Source organism: Candoia aspera, chromosome 2 (assembly GCF_035149785.1).
Source record: "Candoia aspera isolate rCanAsp1 chromosome 2, rCanAsp1.hap2, whole genome shotgun sequence".
Lineage (NCBI taxonomy): Eukaryota > Metazoa > Chordata > Lepidosauria > Squamata > Boidae > Candoia > Candoia aspera.
Window position 1 is genome coordinate 178,615,697 of NC_086154.1, and position 21,657 is coordinate 178,637,353.

General features: G+C 38.6%; 1 protein-coding gene across 1 annotated transcript in view; it reads right to left on the reverse strand.

Annotated features, from left to right (window-relative positions):
- The window catches only part of UGCG (UDP-glucose ceramide glucosyltransferase), a 36,843-nt gene extending 19,227 nt beyond the window's left edge, over positions 1-17,616 (reverse strand). Inside the window, exons 1-2 of the mRNA XM_063294981.1 lie at positions 17,364-17,616; positions 6,803-6,944 (exon numbers count right to left, since the gene is read on the reverse strand). Of these exons, the coding sequence (XP_063151051.1) occupies positions 6,803-6,944; positions 17,364-17,461 (240 nt within the window). The 5' untranslated portion in view covers positions 17,462-17,616. The remainder of the gene's footprint in view (positions 1-6,802; positions 6,945-17,363) is intronic.
- Between the last annotated feature and the right edge of the window lie 4,041 nt (positions 17,617-21,657).

Below are 21,657 nucleotides of genomic sequence, written 5' to 3' on the forward strand. Positions count from 1 at the left end.
TTTGGCTGCAAAGGATGTAGTCAATCTGATGTCGGTGTTGTCCATCTGGTGAAGTCCATGTATAAAGTCGTCTCTTAGGTTGTTGGAAGGGAGTGTTTGTTATGCAGAGTGAGTTGTCTTGGCAAAATTCTATCAGCCTATGTCCTGCTTCGTTTTGTTCTTCCAGGCCATGCTTCCCTGTAATTCCAGGTGTCATTTGACTGCCCACCTTAGCGTTCCAGTCTCCTGTGATGAAAATAACATCTCTTTTAGGCGTGTTGTCCAGTAGGTGCTGCAGATCCTCATAGAACTGCTCTACTTCAGCTTCTTCAGCATCTGTGGTTGGGGCGTATATTTGGATCACTGTGATGTTAGATGGCTTGTCCTGAATTCGAATTGAGATCATTCTATCGTTTTTTGGATTGTATCTGAGCACTGCTTTAGCCACTTTACTATTAATTATGAAGGCTACTCCATTTCTTCTGTGGTCCTCTTGTCCACAGTAGTAGATCTGGTAGTCATTTGATGTGAAGTGGCCCATTCCAGTCCATTTCAGTTCACTGATGCCCAGAATGTCTATCTTTAATCTTGACATCTCACCAATAACCACATCCAATTTGCCCTGGCTCATAGATCTTACATTCCAGGTTCCAATGGTGTGTTGATCCTTAGAACATCGGATTCGCCATTCACCACCCGCACGGTCATTCGCTAGCCATCCTTTCGGCTTTGAGCTAGCTGCGTCATCACGTCTGGGGCTAGTTGAACTCATCCTCTGTTCCTCCCCAGTAGCATTTTGACCATCTTCCGACCTGGGGGTCTCATCTTCCGATGGTATACCGACATATCTCTGGTTGAATTGATCCATTTTGTTTTCACTGAAAGAATACTGGGGTGGGTTGCCATTACCTTCCCCAGGGATCGCATTTAGTCTCACCTCTCTGTCATGACCTTCCCATCTTGGGTGGCCTTTCATGGTTTAGCTCATGGCATCATTGAGGTGCTCAAGCTCCAGCACCACGGCAAGGTAACGATCCTTTGCTGAAGTCTGTAAACTTAGCTTTTGATTATTACTTACCTTCTTCCCACAACAGGAAAGATTGCATTAATAAGGTTTTAACTTAATATCATATATGAATCATCTGCTCAACATAAAAAAGTGTCAAAAATAATCATGGCGTAATGTATCACTTAATTTATTGTGCACTGAAATGATTGAAAAACAATTTAAAGCTTGTGGGCTTATATTCAGTTAAAAGAAAATGCCAAATAAGAGGAAAATGAACCTCTAAGTTAATCATTAGAAAATACTTCTGAATTTCAACATCATTAAATAGGAAGACTGGAAGGTTGAACTGTATGACTTTCTTTAACCCTGCTTGCTATCCAGCCAAAATATTTATGCACTTTAAAAACACTTGGTTCAGGGTGACTAAAAGTCAAATTGGATGCACTCTTTTTTTTCATAACACAAGGACAGCTACTAACACAAGCCAAATTAAGCTTTATAGTGCTATAATATCATGGGATTCTAACAGCTTCACCATGAAGGTAAGATCAACTTATGTAACTTCAACATGTTTCATCACATACTAAAATGAGTATAAAGACACCCAGCAGCGTTGGAAATAATTGCAACTTCTGTTAAGACTTTCTTTTATTTTTAGCTAAATTACTTCACTTTGCTTGCCACACATGGAGCAATGTCTCCAAAAAGACTCTTAAAATTCAGACATATACAGTATGTACAGATGGTAATCTTTCAGGCAGCCTGGTCTCAAGCCATTTAGAGTTTTAAATATTAAACTCACAGCAGTGTGAAATGAGCTAGGAAATTGGACTGGGAGTCAGAGTAATTATGATTGGAAGATGAAGTCCCAATAATAATCTTGTGCTTTATTTTGAACCAACTACAGTTTCCAAATAGTCTTTAAAAGTCAACCTCATATACCACATTCTTAAAGATGATTTCCAAAGTGTGGGTGATGGGCCAGCAATCTTCATGCTGATATGGTTGCAGCTGACATATTAGCTGAAGTTAATAAAAGATGATTTGAGCCACAGTAGTTATTAGACCTGATTTTAAAAAAAATCTATTCAATCGTGTCCCATTCTTAGAGACTGCTTGGACAAGTTCTTGCAGTTTTCTTTCTTTTTGGAAGTAGTTTGCCCTTCCTTCCTTCCTAGGGCTGAGAGAGAGCAACTGGCCCAAGGTCACACAGCTGGCTTTCTGCCTAAGGTGGGACTAGAACTCACGGTCTAGTTTCTAGCCTGGTGCCTTAATCACTACACCAAAATGGGTATCAGAACCTGAATTAACAGTACGATAAAAAACCTCCCCAAAGACCATGATATTAAGAGGAAGTTTAAAACTTTCCAGAAAGTTGAAAACCATTCACCTGACTAGATAATCACCTAACTGCATATCCATTTTATCTGAATTAAAACTCATATTTGTTCATTCTTGTCCAGTCCATTACCATTTCCAAGCCTTGACTTCCATAGCCTTGAGTGCATCAGCTAGGCAAAAAAGGAACTTGATATCACCTCATACTAAGACTCCAAAAATATATTTTCCAGCATTTATTTTTATTTCTACACACACACACACACACACTGACACACATTCAGCTTCCTTCTTCCCTTCCTCCCTATGGAAGGGGGAAAAATATCAATTCCCACCTGTGAAAAGTTGTCAGTTTCCTTCTGGGTGGAATTCGAAGTGCTGACTGTCATCTTTAAAGCCCTAAGTGGCTCCAGACTGGGTTCTTTATGGGACTGTCTTGGGTCAACTCCCTCTGGGTCTCACCTACACAAGAATCTTGATGGAATTCTGGAAGCAGGCATTCTTGATCACTGCCCCCATGTTTTGGAATTCTGTTCCCATGGAGATCCAGTCAGCACCTTAACTCCTGGGTTTCAGGAGAGGAGTTAAAACCAGACTGTTCCATCTAGCAGAGGAGGAGGGCATGCTATGATGAAGGTCTGAAACTAGCAGGTGCATGACTTTGTCTATTGTTGATGGTTTGGATACTGCTGTTAATTCCGTTTATATTGCATTTGGGTTTATTTATTATTTTTGAGGGGTTGTTTTTTTTTAAGTCTAAAATTTGTTTTTGACTGTCAGCCATTCAGAGCCTTTGAGGGCAGGGGCATACAAATAAAGTAGGACAATCAATCAATCAATCAATCAATGGCATTAGCAAAAGTCCCACGTACCACTTTCTGGAAATAGCCCTTCATATCAGAGCAAAACTCCTGACCTGACCACCAGTGTTTCCTCACACCCAACTCAGCATGTCTATCTAGAAGAATACCAGGACTGATAGTATAAAAGAGTGCTGAGAGGCCTAGGAAAATGAACAAGGTCACCCTAGTATGACTCTTTCTTCTGACAAACATTAGCCCCAAGGGCCGCCACCAAAACCACTTTTCTCAAAATCAGCTGGAAAACACAACAGTTGCCTCTGGTTTCAAGCACACTTTTGTAGAGGCTGAGTCTCTTCCATCTCTTAAGAATTCCTTACAACCTTCTAGATTTAGCAAACTACACCTTCCCTGCTAGATTAATCTATGAAAACAAAAGGTTGGGCACACAAAGGCTCAGACACAGATCACTGAAATTCAACCAACAGAAATGGTCCAGACAGTGCTCTTGACACCTCTATATGACACTATATAGATTGCAGAATCTAACTCCAGGAAACACAAAGACTCTTCTTGATAATATTCCATCTCTTATTTTGCAAATATAGTCATCATACTCCTTTTCACTATCCTGAAGAAAACAGGAGGAAGCATTATCTTTTTTTCATATGGAACACAAGACAAAGTTGCATCAGACACACACACAGACACAAAGTTTAGAGGGTAGAAGCAGTAACCCAGACTTAACCACAGTGAAATTCCATTTGTATTTGTTAAAAAGCTCTTTTATAAGATTCTCTAAAGCTTAGTTTCTGAACATTATTTATCTTCTTCCCACTGCACGGAAAGATTCCATAAATGAGCAATATTTTAACTTATTGTTATTATACATGTATTACTTGGTCAACAAAAAAAGGGTCATAAAAATAAACATGCCAAAAATGAAAGGGATAATGTGTATACACAGGACATGTGGTAAATTCTCTAAAGGAATTAACTTTACAGGAATATAAATATGAAAAAAATGTTCACATAAACAAAAAGTGCTTAAATGACATACTTTTCTAAAATGCTATCTTTTCAAAGATGTAATACAAAATTAACTGTCTTAAAGAACATTAAATATGTTTCTGATTATCTTAAAATGACACTAATTCAATATTTTTTAAATAAATATTGATATCTCAGAGGATGGTTAGAAAAAGTGTGCTGTAAACCTCATTGTATTGGAAATGCAAAAGAATGAAGACATTTATACTGTACATACTATGGGTTGTCCCAATATTGGTTTATTTTAGTTTAACAGTCTAAAGTTTATTAATATGATATCAGAAGAGAAATGGGCTTAAAGGTGTTATGTAATAGAATTATATACCAAAAAGTTGGAATTTATCAATATATGATTTATAGATTTATTAGATATGTGGTACAGTAGAGTACGTTATTACATTATGATGGAAAGATAGCCTGGAGGAATATGTGTTCTCTCTCACCTTATAAATTGGCTTGCTATCAATATAACAGAAAGACTTAATATTTGATCATGATGTAGTTCAGTCTTTAAAAACAAGTTTGATTTTTTTTTCCTTTTTTCTCATACTTTGGGTTTTTTTTCCTGTTAGTTGTTATTTTTCCTCTTTGTTTTTATATATTACAATTAATAAAAACAAATCAAAATATTCTTGCAGTGCTATAACATCATGGAATTCTAATAATTTCATCATCAAGACAAGAACTATTCATGTAACCTCAACCTGTTTCATGACATCCTAAAATGAATGTTAATATACTGAGCTCCTTGTAAAATATATTAATTATTTTGTTATTCCAGCTTTGGAATAACAAAAGCCGCTTTGGAAATAATTGCTTCATTCATTGTTCATGGACTAGAGAATGCTATGCTTCTGATAAATTTTAAAAAAAAATTATTTATTCATTTGCATTTATAACTTCACAGTTCAGTAACTGGCTAGTTTATAAAGTCTTAATCTAGGACATCTGTTATTTAGCAAAAATATTCTTTTTGCTTGGCACAGAGCATTGTATGTACATTATTTTTTAATCTTTGCTTTGTAAAGTTTGAACTAGAACCAACTGAGTCTTTTCCATATTTACCAATAGTCACTGAATAACTCCTAAAATCCCTTGCCATTCACCATGCTGGTTGTAGTTGATAAAAGTGTAAACCTAAAGTTTGCCTATTTCTTGCCTAGCAGTAACAAACAACAGAGTCCTGTTTGTTTGTTACTACATAATAAGCTGCTGAAGTAGCTTAGGGCTTGTCTTACTGGACTTATTCAAGTTATTTCTTAACATCTCTTTTCTCTTTCCTTTTTCTTTTTCAAATGGAAGACAGTAACCCATCTGCAGCCTAGAAGATCAATTTAATCTAGTGTGCTATTGCTTGAATTCCAAAAAGGATGTTGTAACTACAACATCTACACATTTTCAATAAACCTGGGAATTTGCCAATGATTATACTTTATCCCAAACAATATTAATTAAGGCATACATGGTGCTTAAAAGTTGGTGAACCCTTTTGAATTTTCAATATTTCTACATAAATGTGACCTAAAATGTGATCTGTTCTCCAGCCATACCCTAAAACTAGATAAAGAGAACCCAGTTAAACAAATGAGTCAAAAGCATTGTACTAGTTCATTTATTCATTGAGGAAAATTATCCTCAATTAATATTGACACAATTTTTACTTTCTTATTTTCAATAGTTTAAGTTTTCTAAATAATAGAATGTTCATGAATTTTAATCATATTACTGCACTGAAATCTGCATTGAAATAATATAATGTATCGAGGTTTATAACATTACAATAAAAGGAAAAAAAGAAAAAAATATTGAGAGCCAGTTTGGTGAAAGAGACTGTGAGTTCTAGTCCTGCCTTAGGCATGAAAGCTGGCTGGGTGACCTTGGGCCAGTCACTCTCTCTCAGCCCAACCCACCTCACATTGTTGTTGTTGTGGGGAAAAATAAGAGGCAGGAGTATTATATATGTTTGCTGCTGAGAGAGAGAGAGAGAGAGAGAGAGAGCGCATTACAAATCTAATAATTGCTGACAAAGGGATTGCTCCTTCATTTGCCCATTTAATTATTCTGAAAACTGGGCACCCTCCAGGAATTTATGAGCATAGCTGGCTTAACACTACCCTCAGTACCAATGATTTTGAAACTAGAAGTAATTGCTATTCTCATATATATTAAATATGATAGGATGCTGATTACACAAGAAGATGGCAATTAATGGGAAAGAAATAAATGAACATTCAACTTGGGAATCCAATCCACTGGAGAATCTGTGGTCCTGAAGATATTACTAAACTACATCTTTCTGTGGGGTTTTTTTTTTTGGGGGGGGGGTTGTGCCTTTAAATCAGTGTTGACTCCAGACAACTGACTGGACAAGTCCCTGCAGTTTCCTTGGCAAGGTTTTCCAGAAGTGGTTTACCCTTGCGTCCTTCCTAGTGACTGCTCCAAGGTTACCCAGCTGGCTTCGTGCCTAAGGTAGGATTAGAACTCATAGTCTCCCATTTCTAGCCTGGTGCCTTAACCACTACACCAAACTGGCTCTCTATCATGCATTAAAATGCTTTATTGATCAAGATAACAAAACACAGAATGCTAGATTTTTTTCATCCATTAAAAATACTTTGATACATACTTTGGGATAATCCAATTCAAAGAAGGTTTCCAAGTTGTTAATAAGGTTAGAATCAACACCCTTTAAAGGCTTCAGAAGTGAAACACCTGGAAGCTCGCTATATGGTTGTTTGTCTGTTGCTTTCTTATTGAGGTGTAGGTGCCTAAAAAAGAAAAGTGCCATTTAAGAAATGCAAGAATAATATGATAATTAAACTTTAAACACTCCTATGCAAATCTTCCTGTTTGCCTTGTCATAGTTTCATTATATAAAGAAAATGCAGTAGAAACTTCAAGCGTACAGATCTGCTCTAAATAAGATACAGAAAACTGGTATTTAAAGGAAAACTCATGCAAGAATATGTAATAATGCTGTGAGTCAAAACATTGATACTTTCACATCCATTCCATATTCCAGATTGCACTGATGTAACTGAGAGTAAAAAGGAGAAATGGATGCAGAACTCTTTTTTTCCCCTAGCTGTCTGTGTTTGAGAGACACTTCCAAATGCAGGAGAATTTTGCTCTCCTGTCTCAGAAATTAACATGGTTCAAATAGACATGGAGATAGAATTAACCCTTTTATCCACTGCATCAATCCTGAGAAAAATCCCTCATTGGCACAGAGGTTTCACCCAAAGTAAATACTGTACCAGACAAGGATTTTTCTGCTAGAGAACAGTAGCAGGGGACATTTCACCTGCATATTTCCTCAATTCAGGTTAATCATTAAGCCCTACCCCACCCTCTTTTTCACACTCTGGAAGTTTTTTACATAGCTAAAAGTATATTTACTAGATGTTTAACAAAATTCATTTCCAAACAATGGTTATACTTCAAGAATGAATTTTATGAATTACTTCAGCAATCATAACAAGGGAAAACAATACGCAATACGAACAGCAATTTCATTGCAGCTGAAATCATGAGCCATTGATAGAATAGTGGTTTAGCACCAAGAATGTTTAGAATATTTCAAAACAAACCATTTCAAAGTTGAAACACTTCATTTTAATGTGAACAGGTTATTGTGAGTTTTTCAGAGTACCTTGAAACAGCTGCTTCAAGATTAAAACACTTCCAAAATGTTAGAAATATCCCATTTCCCACTCAGGAAAGTTATTTTGCACTCAAAAATGAGGTGTTCTAAATTTAATTAGAATTAAAAACATATTGTGCATCTCTCTTTAGCACTACCTAAAAGCTTGAATAATAAATGCAAGAGTACCACAAAGAATAGCCTACACCTATAGAATATGTATTACTGTTCAATTTTTGTCCAAGTATAAAGATTTGTTTGGGTGTGAAAAAGCTGATAATTTCACAATATAATGGGATGCTCATACAAGTATGTGACTGAGGCATAGTACTTCAACCTGTTATTGGCCGATCCCAAAAAATATAAGCAGGGTTGTACATAATTAGTACTTGAGTAGGAGACCACCAAGAAATGCAGCGCTATAGGCTAGACTGACAAGATGAAATAAATCTTGGAAGAAGACTCTTTGATAGCTACTTTGGCTTTGAATGATAAAGATACAAGCACATGAAAATACAGTAGTACAAAGTAAAAGGGAACAACTAACAGATTTTTATCAATTTCAACCAGAGACATTGATCCAAAATCAGATAAGCTACTCCATCCTCATTAGAGGAAAGCAAGGAAACACAAAAATAACTCTATTTGAGAAGTTTGTATATACCTGCTTCCCCTGAGTAGGAATCAACAGGTTTCATTAAGGCAGATGATTCCAACTCACAGATAATCCATTCAGTGGTGAAAGGAAGTTTGTCAACCTTTCAGAACAATCTGAATCCTACAGTACTATGACCTACAATGTGATCTCCTATCAATAAATACTTGATGATTAGTGCTTGGAGAAGGTACATTAATCTACTGAAGGTAAAAAATGCAGCACAGACCAATTCTTCTCTAGGACTGATAGTTTCTTTCATTCTCACAGCTGTGGAGTGTTCATGCCTTTTTGCTGAATCTGCTTCTCTCTTCTCCACTTCACCAACCTTTGGTAGCTAGCCAGATCTATGATTTATACCAGGGGTCAGCAAACTACAGCCCATGGGCCAAATCCAACCCACTGCCTGTTTTTGTACAGCCCTCAAGCTAAGAATGGACAAGCAGGTGGCAGACTGCCAGTCCCAAGCCTCAGCCAAGCTCCCAGGGTGAGGGGCAGGGCCAAGAGACAAGGCATAAGGCGAGGTGTCCTGCCAATGGCCTATCAGTGGCCTCCTTGCTGACAGGCTGGTGCTGTTTTATACTACCCAACCTCTTAGGCAACAGTATTTGTCTTCTCTCCTTTTGTTCTTTTTCAGCAAGCTCTTCCCCTGTAAGCTATACATGCCTCTTCATTTACTATTCTCTCTTTAATGCCTTTGTCTTTACCCTCAGCAGCACCTGCAGTCCAAGTAACTGCAGAAAGCAAGCAGTGTTTAATTTAACATTTCAAAAAAACAATACTTGGAGCTACAAACCGCGTATATGATTTAGGAACTGCAACTGGATTTTCAGACAGCGACAGTCTGGCTATCTTTTAACATGCATGTTATAGGAAAGATTGCCAGTCCGCTAGCCTACTTAATTCATTCAATGTCTCAGAATGAGAATATATCTATATATCTATAGTAAACTTTGCTATATCCCAACATATACAACATTTTCAAGTTGTTATCATAATTGATAACTATCCAGATTAACATGAGGATGCCAGATAAAACAAGGAGACCAATGTCTTGTCAGATCTAGAAAAGACTAAGGAGAAATGTCTGGTTAGCTAAATGAGTCCAGTATCTGCATTCCCACTACATACACTTCCCTTCCTCCACCAAGTCCAAGAGAGGAAGATGAAAGAATATCATTTTCTTAGAATGGTATGAAAATTATATAATAAACCCTAAAAAGACAAAGTGAGTTAGGAAGGGGTGGCAGTAAAAATAGGGCCACTTCTTTTATTATGATGAGTTAAAGTTTCCAATTCTTACAACTAACAAGAAATCAGAAATCTTTTCTAATCTTGAAAAAATGAGAGACAGAAATAGAAATAAAATAGCCATCAGTTTTGTTTAGACTGGATTTGGCTGGATTCACATCTTCTTTCTGATTCTGTTGCAGTAACTGAAGGGAATGGAAGTCCCATCAGTTTATAGTTCCATATAAACTCCTATGCAGATCTGCTGTAAATAGGACTTTGTTAAGAAGACTGTATCTCAAACTGCTTACCATTTCTGCAATGAGAGGATCAAGATCTGGGAGGCTGAATATTTGTTCCTCTAAAGAAAAGTCTTATTAGGTCCATGTAAAATGGCTGCAATTTATTTGCAGGACTACAACAGTAAATTGAAACTGGAATATTGAAATCAGATTGAGGAATCAAAGTAAATTGCTTTATGACAGTGGACAAACTGATGGGACTTTCTCCCCCAGGAGCAGATGTTTCTAGTCTAAAAACAGTCTGTACATAAATACCTTGGTTTATGGGTTTCTTATAAAATCAACATTCTAGTCTACTGGAAAAAGCAGAGGAAGGTTTGCAATTCCATCTTCAGAAATGGTTTTGCACAAACATAGCTACTTATAAGGATAGCAATATTAGATGTCCCACCAAAGGCATTAATAATGGTGGGAAAAATCAATAACTCGGAAAATATGCTGGTGGGCATGTGAAAAGTAAAGTCAAAAGAGAAGGAGTGAAATGAAGAGTAATCCATAATAGGAGGGCAAATGGGACTACATAAGAGTGGAGGAAGGAACATATTAAAAAGTTCCCCAATCAAATCCAGAAAACTGTATGAATATAGTTATAAAATTTAGACAGGTTTGCAGGACATATGATAAGAGCTGAAGCATTTTTACTGACAAACAGTGTAAAACTTTCGTAAGTAGATCTGGAGGTGATGGTATGGCCAGACCAAAGTTGCAAAGAAGTATGGTTATTCATGGAGCCAATACAGTATTTTTAAAAAGTTCCTTGTTTCACAAAGACATACAGTATACAATTGTAAAAGCATATATCAAGGAAAACCTGAAACTGTTAAACTAAAAATTAAGCATGGTAAATTGGATGCTTTAGGAGTAAGTGAACTTAGGTAGCCCAGAATGGATCACTTTCAGTCAAAGAATAACATGATACTGTATGCTATTCAGGATGTGAGACCACATGAAGGAACAGAATGATAATGATATTCAAAATGAATGTTGCTAACTATGTGCTCAGCTTTAACCAACTAGGACCATATCTATTAGAATTAGTGTCTGTAATAGATCCTTTGTGTCTGTAGTAGATTCATCCACACACTTGTGCAATATTTATATTACAGAAGTGTATGGATGGATCTACTGCAGACACAAAGAGGAAAACATTGAGGAATTCTATGACAAACTGCAAGAGCGCTAAATGCAGCATCTACAAAAGGTGTAGTACAGTACCACCAACAGGAATGAAAAGTTGAAGAAATGAGGAAACTGGAATTATAAAAAGATTTAGATGAACACAATAATGCAGGAGACAAATTAACAGAACACCAGCTTCAAGCAACATAACTGTTGTTGTTGTTGTTGTTAGTTGCTGTTGAGTCATTTATGACTCATGGCGACACTATGTATAACAGAACGAAATGCTGTTTGGTCTTGCGCCATATGCCTGACTGTTCCAATGTTTGCATCTGTAGAGTCTGCATAATGGCATCCCTGAACAAAATCGAATTGATTCCATACTAGTACAAAATGGAGAAATGAAATCCAGTCAGCCAGGGCACTTTCAGTTGCAAATTGTGGAACAAATCAGTGATTATTACTGGTGTTAAATATACAGGTTAAAAATTTCAGAGCATAGGTGTGCCAGCAAGATTTGGAGGGCATACAGCTAGAATATAAGAGCAATATTAAGGATCAATTCTGTACACTGTAGTTATTCAAATAAAGAATTGAAGAGCTATGCAAAGGGATACAAGATACTGTGAAAACCAAATCAGAAAAAAAAATCCCAAAATTTCAAAGAGGAAAATATTCTACTGGCTTTCAAAAAAAAACAACAACAACTATCACAATAGCCAAGGAAAGATGGAAGATGAAAGTCTTGAGAAATATTCCAGCTGGCTGTTATGACTGTATTTCAACCTGTATTGTTTACTTTTGTTTAATGATGTTTTAATCCAATGTATGTTACCTTGAGCCATTTCAGTTAGGCAGCCATATACACTGAGTAACAAAAATAAAGAGGTACTGTCTACAGACTTCCAACATCAGGCAAAAAAGAAAAATGGAAAAATAGTTCAATCAGGAACATCAGCAAATACAGGAAAAAGAGAAATGAGAGGTTTTTTTTTAATAGGAATCACAAGAAAGTGTACAGCTAGGGCAAAAATAGTCAAGATTAATCACAGAAAAGCTCTAATAGAAGCAAATGAGGTTAAAAATACATGGAAATACTATATTGAAACTCTTTACAAACAAGAATGTAGAATGATAGAAACATTCATAGACTTCCGGAACCAACTCCACTAGAAAGAGATGTATGAGGCAATAAACCAGTTATCAATATGAAAGCATCCAGCATATATGAACTATCCACTGAACTGTTTAAAGTCAGAGGAGAAGAGCCTCTTAGCACTAAGAGCCCCATGTCATCAAATAAGCTTAGAAATATTTTTTAATTATTTTACTGCTATGTGAACTGATATAACATGTTGTTGCTTAATGATATTTATTCTTGTGTTGTAAATGCCATGGGCTCATCCACTAAGAACATGTGGTTATAAATCCAACAATAAATACATAGGGAACAAGGCATAAAACCTAGAGAAGAAGGGGGGGGGGGTGCAAAAGAATAAGCAAATTATTGAACCACTGAACTAATTTATCATGCAAACAAAGTTTTACTTTAAGAGCTTACAAAAAATAAAGCCATATATGGAACAGGCAAGTTTTAGAAAAAGTAAAGGGATACAAGGTCAGATCAATGGATCATGGAGAGAGCAGGAATTTAAGAAGGAGGTTTATTTTTGTTTTAATGTCTGCAGCAAAGCTTTTGATTATCTGGATCATGCCAGAAAGTGGAGTAAATTAAGGAAAATGGGTGTGTCAAAACACCTGATAATTCTTCTGATGAACCTTTACAATACTTGTCAGCCTATTACACTACTTCAAGAACTGAGATCAAAGAAAGAACAGTTCAGAATAGGAAAAAGAGTGCTTCAGAATATTGTTCCCATATCTATTTAAATTAAAGAGCAAATATAAAAATTATATTAGAACGGGGGACATTTAGAATTAAAATCAGAGACTGAAACACTGTGAGATATGCAGATGTTTCTTTATTACCTGAAAATAAAGAAAACTTGGAAGATATTGTTTAAATAAAAAGACAACTAAAAAAATCTTAGTTAATGTTCATTATTAAAAAGACAAATATTATGTCAACTAGCATGCTTAGTGAGCATGCAATTGATGGCAAGTAAGTGAAGGTAGGGCATAGTTTTGTTTCCTTAGGCTCAAGAAGAACTGAAAATGGACACTGCTGAAGGAAAAAAGATTAATCCTAGGAAAGTGGCAATTACAAACACAGATAAGATCATGAAGAATAAGGATAATTCTATGATAACAAATATCAGAATAGTTAAGCCAATAGCTTTTTCAGTGTAATACACAGCTGTGAAAATTGGACAATAAGAAAGAACAGGAAAAAAAGATACCTGCAAATGATGGATTTGAAAGTGAATGCTAAGAGTACCTTGAACTGCAAGAAGAACCAATCCATGGTCCTGGATGAAATAATGACTGACTGCTATCCTGAAGTTATGAGCAGCAAGCAGAAACTCATACATTTGGGCATGTGATGCAAGGAAACAATGGACTAGAAAAAATACTATGTTTGGTAAGGTTGAGGGAAGTAGAAGACAGGAAAAACAATAGATGAGATCAGTGATCACTGGAATATCATTGGAGAAGCTATAGATTATCATTAGAAACAGGTTGTGATAGCATTTATCTGTATAGTCACCAGGAGTCAAGCCAAACTTGATGTCATTTAAGTAACTATTAGACCTGATATACAGTATTAAAGTCTAATGTATATATTAAGTGGAAGCAGTATTTTCCTTCTAGATACCTGAAGTTATAGCCCAGAAAAATTAACTGTTTTGTCATTAACTACTTGATAGCACAGTGAAATGTAAAAAATAAATTACATGAGAAATCCATAAACAGATAGCTGTATTTATATATCTGCTCCATTTTATCAACTGCTCCACACTTCTGTTAAATATTGCTATATAAACTACAACCTTAAACAGAATACTGTCGGGGAAAAACTCTTTCCCCAGGCCATTTTCTTTTCAAAAAAAGCACCTGCAGCTGTTTTGTTTCATATAAGGGAAAAGATACAGAGATCCATAATCTCCTCTATTGTGAAGGAGCTGTTCAGGGATTACTGAACAAAAATACAGCCTGAATGCTAAAAATTAAATAAGACTCATTCAGTCTCAATATGTTTCAGTGTAACACCTGCTTTTCATTTTAAACAAGCTACAGAATACTAAAGGAAAATCCCCTCCTTACAGTTATCCACACTTACACTAATAAAAAATGGTTAGTTAAATCAGTTTTGTGATCAGTGATAATCTATTGAGGGAGGTGTGCATGTGATCTGTGTTGCTCTCTAGCATCCAAATGCACTAAGCTTGCTAGTCAGCATTCATGGAGGTACAGGGTGTATGTAAAGGAGTGTACTTTGACTGAGGGTGTGTGAATAAATGCCCTGGCACTAAGCTCTCTTTCCAGCTATCTTGCCTTGCCACAAATCTGTTTTAATTATGTCTTTCAGCTAAGCCAGTATGAGGTGAATATTTTTTATTATATTACTTCCCAGTAGAGAAGAACTTCTGGACATTTATTTCAAACTAGATACACTCTTTGAATTTTAAAACACATGACAGTGATGATTAAATTGGGCTTATAGGCTAGAACTGTGCTGTTTGTAATACATTACAGTATGCTATCTAAAGAGAAATCAATCCATTCCACGCAATACTTTTCTTGTTGTAAAATCAAAAAACTTCAAATGGCTGACACTTATGAAACGTAGGATCAGATAAATTACGCAAGTGTGTAAACCTTTTTAAAATCAGAATGCTATTTCTAACAGACTCACTATATAAATTTGTAAAAATGCATTCAAAACATGTATGAGAAATCAACATCTTAATTCCCCATGCAATATATACTTATTTTAGTCAACTGGCCTACACAAAAACAATAATCTTTTCCTTTATATAGTAGAAGAGCCTTTAGCTGTTAAGGGAAAGACCTAGAAGTTACTATGCTACATAGTATCCTAAAGCTATCCATACTGTATACTAGTTACACTTTTTGTTGTGCAGACCTGGCTGTCTATATAACAACATGTACTGTATCCTGAAACACTGTATACACATTTCTTCCTTGTAGACTTAAAACAAATCCAGCCAAAGCGATTGTACCAGTGTTTAACTGGTAAACACAATCATCTCCATCTTACACAACCATAACTGAAATTCAGGCATATAGAGATTTAATGTTACTTTTCTGCACTGCAGAAATGGTTCCTCCTATCATGTTAATATTACCTGCTTCCTTGTGCTGACTTGCTATAGACGAAGACATAGCATTCAGTGAAAACTTTAAATATCACGTTGTGCTAGAAAGGGGACAAATATATTGCCCACTGTATTGGTGGATGTACTAAGTCTCCGTATCAATATTTAAATTGCTATTTATATATCAGTTAATATGGAATCACCTCCTTCTAAATATGATTAAATTGGATGTTAGATCTCTTAGCTAGTCCTCTTTCTTTTCATAGAAATTTTCAGTACTCAAGAAATTGTCTAGATTTTTACACTACAGAAATGTAATGTATAGTTGGAGAAATTACGTATCATAAGTGTCACATTCAAGTTATAAAAGCTAATTAACTTGTTTAAAGGACAACAACCAAGTACAGAGCTGCAACTAGGGGGGGCAAGCAAGGCATGTGCCCCCAGCGCTGCGCTGGTGGGGTGCCAAAATGAGCGCGGGGGGGGGCACCAAAATGGGCGTGGAATCTATGTTTGCCCTGAGTGACACAGACCCTAGTTGTGGCCCTGACCAAGTATACCCCTGAAATTTTAATTTCAAATTAATTATTGGTTTAAAAGTTAAAATATTATCAGTCCTTTAAACACTCACACAGCCATAGAAACGATCAGTTCAAAGGCCCTAAACGTCAGTGCAACCAAGAAATCATTGCGTTTCTTTCAAACATTTTGTATAAGCCTGAAGACTATTTATAATAATCAGTAACTAGCAAGAGAAATTTGGATTTTATTTATAAGAGGCCAAACTCTGGCATAAAGTTTTAAATTTCCTCCTCCTCCTCCTCCTCTTCTTCACCGTCACTGCCGCCACCACCAAATGCACACTCCAAATATGCCAACTGCCAATTATTAACACCTTTCCAAGAAATCTGTTTCTACCAACAAATCTCTACATACTTATTTTGATTTCATAATTTAAGAATACTTTAAGAAGCATTTGTTCATCTGTCCATTACAACACAGCTATTGTAGAAATCTTAATGACAAACTAAGATGATGAGATGTCATATATCTTATATTAATTCATGTATTAATATATTGTTTGCAGAATAAAATAACTCTTTCAAACAATCCTTAAAATCAACTTAAAAGTTAAATCCATTCAGGAATAACTCTCACAATAAAAATATCATAACCTCATGATAATTTAGCAACAAGGAATGCACAGTTCTAGAATTTAAACACTAGATTTGGAAGCTACAAACACTGTCAGCTAAATATGCGGTATGGCATCTATCTTGGAGAAAAATCACAACAGAAAGGTAACTGCAGCAAATAAAATACCACTTAGTTACATTATGAGCAAAGCTAATGCCAGATCTACAGCTGACTCCTGGTGGTATGTATTAAGAAGCTAATGTTTCCTCGGGGATCCACTGGCTTAAAACAGGTAGACAAAGGCAGCACATGCAGTAAAGCTCAGCACATGTAAAAGTGTATCTCCCTTACAAGACAAGAACGCAGGGTATAGGGAGGAGGAATATTGTTAGCAGCAGTAGCAAATATGTATGACCTGCCCTTTCTAGCCCTCTAAGCAAAGGTCCAACTAGTCCCAAAGGACAGAAGTATTAAGCTCCAGTCGCGTTAGCCCACCCTCCGGAGTGGAGCTGTCAGCTGGTGATGACGAGAATCCCGAAGAGCACCCACTGGGGAGGCAGGCGGAGGAAGGGGGATTAGGGGAGAAAGCTGAACGTATACAAAGGGGGGGGGGGGCGCCGCAGCCCCGACACCTAAGGGCGGCACGGACGAGCGGTCGTGCTCCCCCAGGGCTACGGGCTGAGCAAAGCAGGTGCGTCGCCTCTCAGCCCGGGAGAGAGGGAGGGAGGCAAAGCAAGGAGGCGCCGGCGAGGAGGGAAGCACAATGAGGGGGCATATGACCCCACTCTCCAGTTTCCGCGCGTGTGTGAAAATTCGGGGGGGGCAGGGGAAGCAGCCGGCAACGGAGAGGCCTCACTTACGTGTAGATGATGGATATGAAGTGCATGAGCCACAGGACCGAGAAGAGGATAAGCCCGCAGACGGCGAATCCCTCCAAGGCCAGATCCAGCATCGCCATCTCCGCCCGGCCACAGGGCGCAAAGGGGCGGGGGGAGCTTTGAATCAGCCGAAGCGGCGGCTGCGGAGACTCGATAGCTAGGCTCCGCCCCCTCGTTGGCTGCCCTCACGTTCCCCCTCAGACGCGGTCGTCTTCCTGCCTTTTCTTGCCTTCCTTCTCTTCCACGAGCCCCCTCGCCCCGCCCCCCTCCGTCCTTTCTCTCAGCTGCACTTCCACCCGACAGGCGGCTCCTCCTGGCGGCGATGGCTGCCTCGCGCTCTACTGGCCCCCGCCGCGTCCGCCGCCTTCTCCGCGTCGCTGCAGCCGCTGGCTCCCTCGCTCGCGTTCCCTCTTCTTCTCCACTCCTTCTCCCACACTCCTAGACCAAACGGCCTGGGCTCGCGCGGTGAAGCTGATAGGGTCCCACCCTGTGACTGTCACCCGCTAAAGCCACGCCCCCTCACTCTTGCTCTCTGCCATTGACGCAAAGGTGCTGCTTTGGGGAGACCGGCCCCGCGTTAAATCCGCCGCGAGGGCGGGCTGGGGGAAAATGGTGGCGATAGTGACAGAGAGGGTGAGTCAGGCTGTGGCGGGAAGGCAGGAAGAAGCGATGTCGTCATTAGGTATCAAAGGGGTGGGAAGTTGCACTGTAAGGGGGATCCCAGCCGCGCATGGCGGAGAGCCGCTCTGTCCTTTGGAATGGTGGTGGCGCCCGAGTAAAGAAACCGGAGAAAGTAGCCTTTCTCTTAATACATCTCAGGAGCCATTCGCCACAGAGCAACCGCATCAGCTTCCTCCACTCCTCCCCGCAGACACAAAAGAAAACACCCTCCGGGTCGCAACCTTGGTGTCCCTTGTGAACCAAGCCCTTGCAATAATCGCCCTGATGTTTCCAATTGGCTTATTATTCTACCTTGAGCAATATTTATAAGGGGAAAAAAGGCAGATGTCAGTGGCACGAAATTATTCACGAAAAGAAAACTGCTATAGCTTTAAGATCTTTCTCATTTTTAACACTAAGCTGCACATTCTTAAAAGTTCTTTCAATGTTTGGTGTAAAATGCATCATGAGTTTCATCAGAGCTCTGAACAAGTGGTTTCCTGGTATTTCTTCAAGTACTCTTAATAGGGTTACTTTTGCTTTGTGGCTGAATTACAGGGAGAAAGTCTCGAGACGTTACATTCAGCTTCTGGATTGCAGAGACAAATTTCATCCGAAAGTTGTACCCAGCGATACCAGTATTCCATTTTTTAATTTTATTTTCTCTTCTTTTTCTTGCCCCCCGCCCCCCAAAAAAGTTTCAAAAGTTTCAGTTGTTGACAACAATTGAAGTTCCCTATTCTGGCTAATTTTGTTTATCATAATTTTCCAAAAATCTCTTCCAGTTTCTGTTTAGGAAAAAAGCTTGTTTCTTATTCCAAGTTGAACCAAGGGCATCCCAAGCCTGCAGGAATTTTTCTTTAAGTAAGTTTGTCGTACAATTCTGAGGGAAAAATCCAACTGTTCCTGTGGTGGTGTTGGCCATTTTCAGTTGTGCTAGCTTTTCATGTTTTTGATTCCATTGTCTGCAGTCTGGTTGATTATTCACAAAGCAGCCGGAAGCTCCCCCCAACCCCATGCCCAGACACTCCCTTCTCAAATACCTGATCTGCTCCGTCGGAAATCTTTCTCCATCGGGTGAAGGGTCTACAGGTGAGAGCGCCCTCATGATTGCGGGTCCTGCACTCCCACTCTGCTCTACCACAGCTCCTCCCTGGAGGACACGACCGGAGTCAGGTCATCCTCGTCCCTTCGGAAGTAGGACGGGAGTGGCAGATCAAGGGAAGGGATGCAGGGCATAGTCTTTTGAACCATGATCTGGGTGACTTGTCGCCCAGCCACATCAGCCCACAGGACCCAAAAGTCATTTGGCAGGGATGGTTCTGCTCAGTTTGCACTCAGACTGACCCCAGCTGTCTCGAGTCAAAAGGACCCCCACTGCGACCACCTCTCCTCCCATGAAAGGGGTCCAGTGTATTTGTCCACTTCCCAGTGTGCAGTCTGACCACTGTTCTTTGGCCATCACCTGCTGGACAGACAGGGTTACCCGGTCCCACAACTGGACCATGACCCCAACTGGATCCCCAGGGGTGCGCTCTTCTCCTGTACCATTCCCTTACCTTGTGTTCTCCCCCAAGGGACTACCAGCTAGCGCATACTCCCTCCTGGCTCCTCGGTTGTCTGCCTCCTCCAAAGACATGTGGGTGAAGTCACCCTGTGCCAGCAAGCATGTTCTGTGACTTAGGCAGGCCAATCGGAGCCCTGAGAGGTTTCATGCTGTGATCCCGGATGAGCCCCCAAATTGTTGCCTAGAAACTCAAGCACCCTGAGTTCGGCATGGAGCTGATAAAAATGTGGTCCCTGAATTTGGGAAAGAGACTAACTTTGCAAAGTGGCTTTTTCACCCCTTCCAACAGCACAGATCACAAATGCTTTGGGCAAAGCAAAGAGCATTTATTAAAGGGATCAAGTCCTTTTATAGGGTACAGAAACAAATGATACATACATTTGGTATATGTGATACATCAGAAAGCAATGAATCAAACAATAAAAAACATTGATTACATGTGAGAATTGAACAATAGAAAACATTTATTACAGATAACATTCCACAAGTGGCAAATTTATGAGTTACATCACTCCCTTTCCCAGCTTTGCTTCATCTTAAAACTTGCAAGTGTATTCAAGGACTTTCAGAATATGCTCTCTATTGTTTAATTGCTGAAAGGGGGAGTTTTTGCTCGTAAAAGAAAAAAAAGGGTTTTGGGTAAAGGAAAACATGGTTTCCTGAACTTCAAAAGAAGGCATGGCTGCCATGCTAAAATGGTAATATCACCTTCATTAAAAAGCTAATAATGAAGCCTAAAATTTCAGGTAATAACAGCTTCATAACTCCTTCCAAGAATGCAAGCTGCACGTCTCCATTGTAACAACTCAGAAGAGCAAAAGGCAAACCCAAAATGCATGGCCACTGCTCCAGAAATGCCACAGCCTAAGTCCCCAAGAGTCCTGCAGCCTACTGACAAATGGAATCCCACTGGATCCTCTGTAAAGGAAACTGTTCAGACAAAAAAAAAAGTTAATTGTTTATTCGTACAAAATTCACATTGCTTTTTAAGGCTGATGTAGATTTTTATTCTTCCTCTCATGTCCCCTTTTATACTTCTTACTGTTCTAGGAAAGATTGTTGTTTTCATTCAACAATGGGAGAAACTGCATGGGGCAATGCATAAGAAGTGGAAAGAATGGTGGAGACCTTGAGATATTTTACTCTGTGAGATGTGTGTGTGTGTTTGTATAAATGGTATTTGAATATAAATACATTTGTAATTTTAAGGAGAAATAAAAACTTAAATATCTATGTTCAATCTTTTTGTAGAAGAAGGTAATTGTCATGTTACCCATTTCAATGTGCTGTTAACATTGTAACGTTTCACATGTCATCTTCTGTTCCGTGTTTCTTCACCCATCCCGGGTTTTTCCATTCCTCCGCCCTCCGTTGTTTTGTGGGCTTGGAATGTATGTTTGGGTTTGCGCTCCTGCTCAAGGTTACTTTCCCAGGCGCGTCTAACGGTTCCTAGCACCTGGGAGGGGGTGCGCACTGACGAGGGATGGGGGCGGAACTTGCTCACAGGCAATGCTTTTAAGTTTGTATTTGGCGCGCTTTTGCTCATTCTCAGCTTTCTCTGTATTTGCATACTATTCCTTTAATAAATCAGTTATCTTTAAGCCCGAGCTTGTGAGACTGAGTATTTGGGATTAGGCAACCATTACATAAATATTTTAGAAATTAATTAATATAACCAAAGCTCTTGTTTTTGTATCTTTGTTTTTGTATCTGTATACTACTAAAACTATCATTGTGTTTATCTGTTTGTACTTTCAAGTTGGCCCAAACGGTGCATTATACCACAAAATTTTTTGAATCGAGGTACCTAATATCCACTAACTTAAAGTATGCCTTAAAAAATCTGGGACCCCTTCTGTGGAATTGAAATTTCCATGATATTCAGACCAGTTTTAATTGCAAAGTTGTGATCATTGCAGCATCTCTGTGGTCACATGATCATGATTTTCAACACTCCCTGCCAGCTTCTCATAAGAAAAGTCAATGGAGAAGATGGTAGGAAGTTGGAAGTCACTCTCGCCCCCACTGATTTTTTCCTGATGATTCTGT